This window comes from Pelobates fuscus, chromosome 6 (genome assembly GCF_036172605.1).
Source record: "Pelobates fuscus isolate aPelFus1 chromosome 6, aPelFus1.pri, whole genome shotgun sequence".
NCBI lineage: Eukaryota > Metazoa > Chordata > Amphibia > Anura > Pelobatidae > Pelobates > Pelobates fuscus.
In genome coordinates this window covers 279,100,876-279,114,628 of record NC_086322.1, presented here as the reverse complement: position 1 = coordinate 279,114,628, position 13,753 = coordinate 279,100,876, and the positions used below count along the sequence as shown (strand labels likewise).

The 13,753-nt window shown below is 39.0% G+C and overlaps 1 protein-coding gene across 2 annotated transcripts in view; it reads left to right on the top strand.

Annotated features, from left to right (window-relative positions):
- JUP (junction plakoglobin) overlaps positions 1-9,644 on the top strand; it is a 60,693-nt gene extending 51,049 nt beyond the window's left edge. For both annotated transcript variants that reach the window (XM_063459246.1, XM_063459245.1), the window contains exons 12-15: positions 6,585-6,706; positions 7,213-7,252; positions 7,465-7,616; positions 8,352-9,644. In XM_063459246.1, coding sequence (XP_063315316.1) covers positions 6,585-6,706; positions 7,213-7,252; positions 7,465-7,592 — 290 coding nt within the window. In that variant the 3' untranslated portion in view covers positions 7,593-7,616; positions 8,352-9,644. The remainder of the gene's footprint in view (positions 1-6,584; positions 6,707-7,212; positions 7,253-7,464; positions 7,617-8,351) is intronic.
- Positions 9,645-13,753: the final 4,109 nt, after the last annotated feature.

The window sequence follows — 13,753 nt, the reverse complement described above, 5'->3', positions numbered from 1 at the left end:
GTAATGATCCACAATGGCTATTAAATAAAATTTGCTGAATGAACCACAGAGCCTGTTGGGGATACACATGAATACTTTGTGCATTTTTTTTTTTTAAGTAAATATTTTTTCTAGGGATCGACCGATTATCGGTTTTACCGATATTATCGGCCGATATTCGGTATTTTCAGCAATATCGGTATCGGCCAATATAGCTACCGATATTGCTGATAATACCTCCTAGGACCGGCAGGTTTATTACAAGCCCGGCGGTCCTGGGGGGGCCGGCAGCAAGCGCTGACTTACCTTGCCAGCAGCTCCTGCAGCTCCATGTCTAAATCTCGCGAGACCCGCGGCCGCAGAGCGTTGCCCCGGGTTTCCATGGCAACGCTCCGCGCGGCACGAAGGGCCGCGAGATTTACACTGGGGAGCTGGAGAAGCTGCTGGCAAGGTAAGTCAGCGCTTGCTGCCGGCCCCCCCAGGATTTAACAAGCCACCGGACCACCAGGGAATACTATATCCCTCCTCCCTGGTAAGAAGCAGGGAGGGGGACTAAAAGAAACAAAAAACAATTTAAATATAAAATAAAAAAATAATTAACATAAACCCCCCCCCCCCCCATTTTACACAAATTACATCACTACACAAACACACATTACATACAAACACACACACTGCATTACATGCATACACACACTACACAAACACACACACTGCATTACATGCATACACACACTACACAAACACACACACTGCATTACATGCATACACACACTACACAAACACACACTGCATTACATACATACACACACTACACACACACACTGCATTACATGCATGCACACACTACACAAACACACACTGCATTACATACATACATACACACTACACAAACACACTGCATTACATATATGCACACACTACACAAACACACTGCATTACATACATGCACACTACACAAACACACATTGCATTACATACATACACACTACACAGACTGCATTAAAATACATACACACTGCATTAAAATACATACACACTGCATTAAAATACATACACACTGCATTAAAATACATACACACTACACACACTGCATTAAAATACATACACACTACACACTGCATTAAAATACATACACACTACACACACTGCATTACATACATACACACTGCATTACATACATACACACTGCATTACATACATACACACTGCATTACATACATACACACTGCATTACATACATACACACTGCATTACATACATACACACTGCATTACATACATACACACTGCATTACATACATACACACTGCATTACATACATACACACTGCATTACATACATACACACTGCATTACATACATACACACTGCATTACATACATACACACTGCATTACATACATACACACTGCATTACATACATACACACTGCATTACATACATACACACTGCATTACATACATACACACTGCATTACATACATACACACTGCATTACATACATACACACTGCACAAACACACAAACACTTCATTACATACACACAAACTGCATTTCATACATACACACTACACAAACACACACTACATTACATACATACACACTACACAAACACACACTACATTACATACATACACACTACACAAACACACACTACATTACATACATACACACACACTACATTACATACATACACACACACACTACATTACATACATACACACACACACTACATTACATACATACACACACACACACTACATTACATACATACACACACACACACTACATTACATACATACACACACACACACTACATTACATACATACACACACACACACTACATTACATACACACACACACACACACTACATTACATACACACACACACTACATACATACATACACACACACACACACTACATACATACATACACACACACACACACACTACATACATACATACACACACACACACACACTACATACATACATACACACACACACACACACTACATACATACATACACACACACACACACACTACATACATACATACACACACACACACACACACACTACATACATACATACACACACTACATACATACATACACACACACTACATTACATACATACACACACACACTACATTACATACATACACACACACACTACATTACATACATACACACACACACTACATTACATACATACACACACACACACTACATTACATACACACACACACACACACACTACATACATACATACACACACACACACACTACATACATACATACACACACACACACACTACATACATACACACACACACACTACATACATACACACACACACACTACATACATACACACACACACACACACACACTACATACATACACACACACACACACACACACTACATACATACATACATACACACACACACACTACATACATACATACACACACACACACTACATACATACATACACACACACACACACACACACACACACACACACACGCACACACACTACATACATACATACATACACACACACTACATTACATACATACACACACACTACATTACATACATACACACACGCACACACACTACATACATACATACATACACACACACTACATTACATACATACACACACACTACATTACATACATACACACACACACTACATTACATACATACATACATACATACATACACTACATTACATACATACATACACTACATTACATACATACACACACTACATTACATACATACATACACACACTACATTACATACATACATACACACACTACATTACATACACACACTACATTACATACATACATACACACACTACATTACATACATACATACACACACTACATTACATACATACATACATACACACACTACATTACATACATACATACATACACACACTACATTACATACATACATACATACACACACTACATTACATACATACATACATACACACACTACATTACATACATACATACATACACACACTACATTACATACATACATACACACACACACTACATTACATACATACATACATACACACACACACTACATTACATACATACATACATACACACACACACTACATTACATACATACATACACACACACACTACATTACATACATACATACACACACACACTACATTACATACATACATACACACACACACTACATTACATACATACATACACACACACTACATTACATACATACATACATACACACACACTACATTACATACATACATACACACACACACTACATTACATACATACATACACACACACACACTACATTACATACATACATACACACACACACTACATTACATACATACATACACACACACACTACATTACATACATACATACACACACACACTACATTACATACATACATACACACACACACTACATTACATACATACATACACACACACACTACATTACATACATACATACACACACACACTACATTACATACACACATACACACACACACTACATTACATACACACATACACACACACACTACATTACATACACACATACACACACACACACTACATTACATACACACATACACACACACACTACATTACATACATACATACACACACACACTACATTACATACATACATACACACACACACTACATTACATACATACATACACACACACACTACATTACATACATACATACACACACACACTACATTACATACATACATACACACACACACTACATTACATACATACATACACACACACACTACATTACATACATACATACACACACACACTACATTACATACATACATACACACACACACTACATTACATACATACATACACACACACACTACATTACATACATACATACACACACACACTACATTACATACATACATACACACACACACTACATTACATACATACATACACACACACACTACATTACATACATACATACACACACACACTACATTACATACATACATACACACACACACACTACAATACATACATACATACACACACACACACTACAATACATACATACATACACACACACACACTACATTACATACATACATACACACACACACACTACATTACATACACACACACTACATTACATACATACATACACACACACTACATTACATACATACATACACACACACTACATTACATACATACATACACACACACTACATTACATACATACATACACACACACTACATTACATACATACATACACACACACTACATTACATACATACATACACACACACTACATTACATACATACATACACACACACTACATTACATACATACATACACACACACTACATTACATACATACATACACACACACTACATTACATACATACATACACACACACTACATTACATACATACATACACACACACTACATTACATACATACACACACACACACACTACATTACATACATACACACACACACTACATTACATACATACACACACACACACACTACATTACATACATACACACACACACTACATTACATACATACACACACACACACTACATTACATACATACACACACACACACTACATTACATACATACACACACACACACTACATTACATACATACACACACACACACACTACATTACATACATACATACACACACACTACATTACATACATACACACACACACTGCATTCACTTTACCCACTATACACACTACATACTACACACTACACAAATACACACGGCTCCCATGTCTAAATACACTGCATCCACTACACACACGGCTCCCATGTCTAAATACACTGCATCCACTACACACACGGCTCCCATGTCTAAATACACTGCATCCACTACACACACGGCTCCCATGTCTAAATACACTGCATCCACTACACACACGGCTCCCATGTCTAAATACACTGCATCCACTACACACACGGCTCCCATGTCTAAATACACTGCATCCACTACACACACGGCTCCCATGTCTAAATACACTGCATCCACTACACACACGGCTCCCATGTCTAAATACACTGCATCCACTACACACACGGCTCCCATGTCTAAATACACTGCATCCACTACACACACGGCTCCCATGTCTAAATACACTGCATCCACTACACACACGGCTCCCATGTCTAAATACACTGCATCCACTACACACACGGCTCCCATGTCTAAATACACTGCATCCACTACACACACGGCTCCCATGTCTAAATACACTGCATCCACTACACACACGGCTCCCATGTCTAAATACACTGCATCCACTACACACACGGCTCCCATGTCTAAATACACTGCATCCACTACACACACGGCTCCCATGTCTAAATACACTGCATCCACTACACACACGGCTCCCATGTCTAAATACACTGCATCCACTACACACACGGCTCCCATGTCTAAATACACTGCATCCACTACACACACGGCTCCCATGTCTAAATACACTGCATCCACTACACACACGGCATCCATGTCTAAATACACTGCATCCACTACACACACGGCATCCATGTCTAAATACACTGCATCCACTACACACACGGCATCCATGTCTAAATACACTGCATCCACTACACACACGGCATCCATGTCTAAATACACTGCATCCACTACACACACGGCATCCATGTCTAAATACACTGCATCCACTACACACACGGCATCCATGTCTAAATACACTGCATCCACTACACACACGGCATCCATGTCTAAATACACTGCATCCACTACACACACGGCATCCATGTCTAAATACACTGCATCCACTACACACACGGCATCCATGTCTAAATACACTGCATCCACTACACACACGGCATCCATGTCTAAATACACTGCATCCACTACACACACGGCATCCATGTCTAAATACACTGCATCCACTACACACACGGCATCCATGTCTAAATACACTGCATCCACTACACACACGGCATCCATGTCTAAATACACTGCATCCACTACACACACGGCATCCATGTCTAAATACACTGCATCCACTACACACACGGCATCCATGTCTAAATACACTGCATCCACTACACACGGCATCCACTACACACACGGCATCCATGTCTAAATACACTGCATCCACTACACACACGGCATGTATATTTTGTGCATTTACCGTTGGAGTTTATTTTTTCAAAATGGTAAATGTACAGAATATCGGCAAGTTATCGGCTATCGGCGTGAAAGTTCACAGATTATCGGTATCGGCTATAAAAAATCAATATCGGTCGATCCCTAATTTTTTCCTATCTTTGATTTCTGACCATCTGCTGCCATGGGGTATGCATGAAGTATTTCAGAGAGAAGCTGGCTTTCCAAAGTGACAGGGCTATGGTTTCCTTATAAGTTTTGGTTTTAGGTTATTAAATCTGTTCCGGCCGTAACGTTTTCATATTTATTTAGAGCATAGGATCGTATAACTATTTGTCTGAATGATCTACACTATGATGATCATTATCTTCTCTTTCAGCCACCTATGCTGCCGCTGTTCTCTTCCGTATCTCAGAGGATAAAAACCCAGATTATAGGAAGCGCGTGTCTGTGGAGCTTACGAACGCCATTTTCCGCCAGGATCCAGCAGCTTGGGAAGCGGTAAGTTCCATATTATTGACCTCTATCTGGCAGTTAAGAAAATGTGTAATCTGCATATTAATTTTGGTTTGCGTTTTAGCACAAACTCTGCTTTGTGATAGAAATCAATTGTCCCCATAGTGTCTACTGTATTCTAACAATGACATCAGTTGGTGCTAAATAAACCGTAGATATTGAGGTAGGACTGTAAAGTCAAATGATGGGAAATGAGGTCTTCTTGTAGGCTCAGTTCTTTCAAAAATTTCGGTGTTGACTATATTTATTTCTACCACTTTAAGAGTATTTTTAATGAGGGCCATTGACACTAAGAGAAAAAATTACTTGGAGGCTCGGTTCATAAAATCAGAACTGCTCAATGTAGGCAATGACAAATATTGGATTCATTGTAAGCTCATATCAATTGTATTTACTCTCATTGTTCCTGATGTGCTTTCTCACTTACTAAGAAATCAATAAATGCAATTTTTTACCAATACTTTTTTTATTTTATTTTTTTGAACTCACAGGCACAGAGTATGATTCCAATCAATGATCCTTACTCAGATGGTAAGTGTGATTGAATATCTCCTAGAACAAAGCCCGTTTCTGTAACGCATGCAAGCTTCCTTTAAATTTCATGCCCAGCAAAAATTATTTATATATTTATTTATTTTTGTTCTTTTACAAACTGAACGTGGTGAAGATTGTTACAGGCGGGGGCTGGGAACTGGCACTTCTTAATACCTTTAATTCTAACTCTGACCTTTCCTACTCTCTAGAAGTGGAGCATTACCGTACTGCCGGCTATGGAGATGATATGCAAATGGATCCCATGATGGGAGATCTTGACGGAGATTATCCTATGGACGCTTACAGTGAACACGCGGGAAGAATACACATACCCTGACAATGTAATCTGATCTTGCACAAGGTAAAATCTGGACTGTACATGTAGCCTTTGTAATCTGTCATCCTTGTTGGGGGTGGAAAGTTCTTATGAATTTGATAGTTGTAGTTGTTAAAAAATACTTTATAGGTTTTTTTTGTTTTTTTTTTTTATATGGAGCAACCGTGGTATCCTTTATTTAAAATAAAGGATGGGTGCTCTTTCAAGTGCATCTAAATTTATCTGTATACTTTATACACTAATTTTATCATGTAGTGGTTATGGTGCTCGTCAGACCATTTAATGCTTTAACTTCTTACCTGTGGTTTGCCAGGGTGCTGTTCCCTTACTCCTCTAACCAGACATTATGGCAATGAGCTAAACCTGGAAGTACAGGTCTTGGCTCATTGCCTGAGAGCCATCAGCTAATGCTGTCAACCAACGAGCTGGCTCTGCACTGCAGGACTTGGCTAAAGAGAGCTAATGGAGTCTTCTGGCGCTCAATTCTTGCTGGGAGGATGTGGGGGGATCTGCACCAGGTGAACGACATGTAAGTCAAATCGTTGCCAAATAGGTTGACTACACTGGGTAGTACCAGGGTACTCTTTGCATCCTACCCCCTGCAGCTTGCTTGAAGTGTTCCTTTTTAAGTTTTAAGAATTGTTTACATTTATGACAAACTGTCCAAATTAAGTAAACCACAAAAAATGAACTGCTAGAGATAATTTAACAGAGGGACATGTCTGAACCCAAAGTCTTTCTTTCATTTTTCTATTCTAGTTCTTTACCACTGAAGAGGATGATCCAAGACTGAAGTGCCTACAATAAACATGTTTCTGCCCTCGCCTTCCCCCTCCCCACATTTTAAGAGCTTTTATTTCATAGACTTTGCACGAGGTGGGCTTTGTAAATGCCCCCAGCACATTGGTTTCTGCTTACAGAACGCTGATTATCAATCTCTGCGTGTGTGGCTTCGAGGTTAATAAACTGGTTTCTTTACTACTTTAAATCCTAGAAGTTTGTGTTGGACTAATGCCTTTTTTTTTTCTATAGATTATAAATATATATAAATATATTTCATTTTTTTTTTTTTAAAAAAGATTTTAATATGGCACAAATCCTCCAATCTTGTATTTTTATTTTTCTTATGCTGTCACCTTAGAAATATTTTATTTTCTTTTTGGATTATGTCTTTACAGTGCTTTTTGTTGCCTTCATTTGTATAACTTTTGAGGGGGAAGAACCTAAATCCAACACCATGAAACCTCTTTACAGAATCTTTATCGTTTGTTCTCTTAGCAGGCTAGTGTGTCCAGAATACTTTTTCAGTGGTAATCATTTTAGACCATTTTCTGTCTGTATGTGTATTGCTATCTCCTCTCCTTGTGTATCAGAATGTCTTTCAGTTGGATATCTGGACAGGAAGCAGACATTGTGTGCAGTTCACGGAGACGGGCCTTTCTTTATCCCCCCCTGTCCCTATAAATGCACAATGTTTACAATTGAAACCTCCTGGTATCCAGGCACCGATGTTTCTCAAAACCTGGCTCTTCAATTCACTACTATTGTAATTGTGTTTAATTTTTAATCTTTTATATTTTTTGTTCACCAAAATCTCAATACAGTAAATGTTGAAATCCTGTCTTTATAAATGAGCAATCTGTATAGCTGGTTTAATTTCAACTTCGTCATTGTGCCCAAAAGGAGAGAATATTGCATGCACACAAATACAACAGAAAAAAAAAAACCTATTGATATAAAATGGCTACCACTACGTCAACTTTTCACATTTTGTACAAGTCCTTTAAATACATTCCTCGTTTAACAGTATTTTAAAATTGCAAACGTTCTACGGCCTGTTTGAAGGTATAAAATGTTTGATTTTTGCCTTTAGCCAATTTTTTTTTTTTTTATTTCAGTTTACGCTAAGTTATAATTTTTAAGGTTCAGAAATATAACAAGTGACTAAATGGTAGAAAGAGCAAAACTTTGCTCCAAATTGACAAACTTTTTGTACCTGATATTTTTTGAGCAAAGTGATGTTGTGCAGGACTAAAACATTTTTAAAAATGCTTTTCAGCAGTCTTTGTGTTTTTGTTTTATTTTGGGGTGTTTTTTCTTTTTTTTTTTTCTTCTGTTCAAGGCAAATATTTTTGTGCACATTGTAACAATTAAATTCATGGGGAAAAATAAACACTTCTTAATTGTGGTTACATATTTAAAAGTGTAAAATCTTTTTTCCCCCCTTTGTAAAATTATCTGTTTGGCAATAAATCTTAACTGCTGCTTTGTGTCATGGCTTCATTGTGTTCTTTGGAATGTTGTTGGGGGTGTTACACTTTATATTTTTTTTTTATTTCTATTTTTTTCTCTATAGACTCAAAGCATCCAATAATATAATAAAAGTTTGGAAAGATTTAACTGTAAAAACGCTTTTTTTGTTTGTGTGATCTTATTTTTTTTTTTTTTTTTTTTTTTTTTTTTTTATTAAATGTTTTCCTGGGATTAGGGGCTTAGTATTTGACCCTCCAACTTTAAAATGTTCACCAAAAATGCATTGCGTTCTGATCGAGTAGTGATATTAACTCTGACTGTCTGGTGCCTCCTTGGAGGATTTAAGGAAGATTATGCAGGAGGAATGCAAGCTTGTTGCTGTTTTTGGTATGATTTTCAATAAAAGTTTTTTTGGGGTGTTTCAAACAAAATAATGGTAATGTACACGTTATTGAAGGCCATATAGGAGACCTTCTAGGTCTGATTTTAACTAAAATGTTGAAATGTAATTGGTTTTAAGAGCTATTAAGCTAAATAACTTCTTTAATTTTGAACTGTAGATTTTACCCAAGCTTTTTTTTTTTTTTTTGGCTTAATATTGACAAACGTATTCCTGACCCTATATAGTGTTAAAACCACTATCTGGCCCCCTTTGCCTCCCTAAAGATAGTAAAATCTTACTTGTATTCAAGTCTGAAGCTACTTCCTCTGACATCAGAAGTGGTGGCCTGATCCAATCACAATGCTTCCCCATAGGATTGGCTGAGACTGACAAGGAGGCAGATCATATGCAGAGTCAGCACAATTCAGACACAGCCCTGGCCAAGTCCGCATCTCCTCATAGAGATTAATTGAATCAATGAATCTCTATGAGGAAAGTTCAGTGTCTGCATGCAGAGGGAGGAGACACTGAAGTTTGGATACATTTTAGGCAGCCATGACCCAGGAAGGATCTCGAACAGCCATCTGATGAGTGGCCAGTGAAGTTATCACTAGGTTGTAATGTAAACACTGCATTTTCTCTGAAAAGACCGTGTTTACAGCAAAAATCCTGAAGGCAATGATTCTACTCACCAGAACAAATTCAATAAGCTGTAGTTATTCTGGTGAATATAGTGTCCCTTTAAGCTGCAGTGGTTCTGGTGACTATAGTGTCCCTTTAAAGCTAAATATTAAAATATTTAGTTGACCGGTTATTTTATTGAAAGTTTGTCGCTCCTCAATGCTCTTCAAGAGGGAAAGGGGGATAGGTAAGCCATTTATAGAGTACAGTGGGACAGGGCATTCACATGGCACGGTAACAAGGCTACTTACTATAGTGAACTTAAACACTCACCCAACCCCCATCACAGGTGACTTGGATAGCCCAGAACTGTTCCAGGCTCTGTAATGTTAATTATGTGCATAAATTACGTCTGTCAGAGTGCACTGCACACTGACAACAGATGTAAAAAATCTTCCCCTTGCAGGCGGAGCGCCTGGAAAGATAAGAGATCTCCCCTGCTTTGCTTGTGGGGGACTCTCACCTGCTACACTTTTTTTTTTTTTTTTTTTTTAAATCTACTTTCCTATATCCATAATTCCCCCATTCTGTCACAAAATGGGACCGTGATAAGACCAATCTAACATTTAGCATAACTTTGATATTGAGTAGTGCCCATTTTTTTATAGCTTCACTACATCATTGGTGCCCACGTCCCATTTTTTTTTATTTATTATCTGCAATTGATTGGAAATGAACACCTAGTTGAGTCTTTTGCTTAAGAGTTTTTTGTTCCAGCTATGCATCCTGGTGACTATTTTGCACAGAAATCATGCTGTTGGAGTTAAACCTCTGAAACGCTGCACATGCAGAGGTTTCCCCCCCCCCCCCCCCCCCCCCCAAAGCTGCACATCCAGACTCTTGGCACCATGACCACTTCAAATCACAGCATGTATGAGCTTAAAGGAACCATATAGTGTTAGGAATACAAACACTATAGTGTCCCTCTTCTGCAGGCCCCCCAGTCATTAAAGGGTTAAATTTCTCACTTAAGGGATTCCTGCCCCTAGGTCCCTCGGGCCTGAATCGGTTCCCTCCTGTGATGTCATATCAATGGGGTAACTTAATATGCAGAGTGCCACGTGCACATTAGGGATTCCCTATTGGAAAGCACTGGAACTCTGTATAGCAGAAACTGGCCCGCTAAGTTTATCTTCTTGCCTGAAGTAGCAGTGGGTATTTGTTGTACTTCGGATGAGTGAATTTGTAATGGTGGAGTAGATTTGAGTATCACATATAATAGAGCTTTAAATCTGCTCTAGGATACAGCGCATGGGCGGAACAATCCCCACCTGAGACATACAGGTGTCTTCTTATACTTGGTGGGATTCCTCTGCAAAACATGTAATGGAAAAATTCCACCAGGTGTAGTCGGCGGAATATATAAAACCAATCTAGTGCTCTGTAGAGCACAGCCATGAGTTGAATACAAGTGCCACTTACATTTGTCTGCACAGTTGGTGGTATAGCTCCTTCATGTTTTAGTGACTAGTATCCCCACTAAGACTGTAGTCAATGTAGAATAGTTCTAGATGAGGTCATTCAGGTGCAGGATAAATGTAGCTTTTATTAAACTGGTATGAAAAAAAATATTAAAATGTAGCAAGAATACACTTTGAAAGTCTTTTTGACAAGGGGATTTTTTTTTTTTAAACTTTGAATCATCTATCATGGGCGCTCATGACTCATTGATACATGTGGGGAGTGAAGGCTAGCCCATCTGGTCAGAACACCGCTACCGTTGCTCAAATTGATAAAAAGGAGTGAAAAAAAAAGTGCCTTCAATGGGATGTGAGCATCAGAACTGGACTATGAAGCAATGGAAGATGGTTACCTCGTCGGAATGAATCCCTTTGTCTTTTAAGTCTGTGTGATGGGCAGTATCCTGGGCTGGAAACACAGGGTTCCAGATTTACTATTGGAATGTGTGGGTGTCACAGTAACCCCCCCTGAGAATGGGGTCATATGGGATAGGATTGCATTTGGGAGGAAGCCCTTTCTCAGCTTCCCAGATCCTTCTTATGTCTAAGTCACTTTATTCGGGGCATAGGATGACCGGGAAACACTGTGTTGCCTGTCTAAACCAGACTAACACAATCTGTTAGTAGGGCTCCAAGCGCTCGACCGGGACACACCAAGACACTGCGTGGAACTGCCAAGCAAATAGGCACATCTCAGTTCAAATTAGATAGAGCACGGACCCCCTGCGGTGCATCACAGTGCTGTTTGGGGGCCAAGCTATCTGGGGTTAACGTGGAGTTTACTAATGTATAAATGTGTTTTCAGGGATCTTCAGTTAAGGTGCTCTGTTATCTAATTAGATTAGTGGTTAATTGATCTGGTTATCTCCCAAATAGACCAGTGCCAGGAAGGGACCCTTCTGTCACTAGTTATGACCCCCTGTTATTGTCCCTATACATGTTTGCTTTGTGACAATGTGTGTTTTACTCGATCATTTCAGCACTGTCTCTAGCGAGAGGGAACTTTTCGCTGAGATATTCAGCCAAAGTACTGGAGCTCTGGTACAACCAGGTGGATGGTTGGGTGTGTGGTTTTACCTGGGAAATTGATGTCAGCAGGATGAACGAAGGGGAGGAGGCCATGTTATGCTCTGGACAATGTTTTGCTGTGAAACCTTGGGTCCCTGCAGTCACGTGCATGTTATTGTGACATGTACCACCTACCTAGAGCTTCTTGTAGACTATGTACACACCTGCATGGCAATAGTTCCCTGATCGCAGTGAGGTTTTACCTTGGCCTCGAATACCCAGATCTAGATCTGATTGAGCATCTGTGGGATGTGCTGGAACATGGAGTTCCCACCTCGCAACTTGCAGGACTTAAAGGATCTGCTGCTCATGTGTTT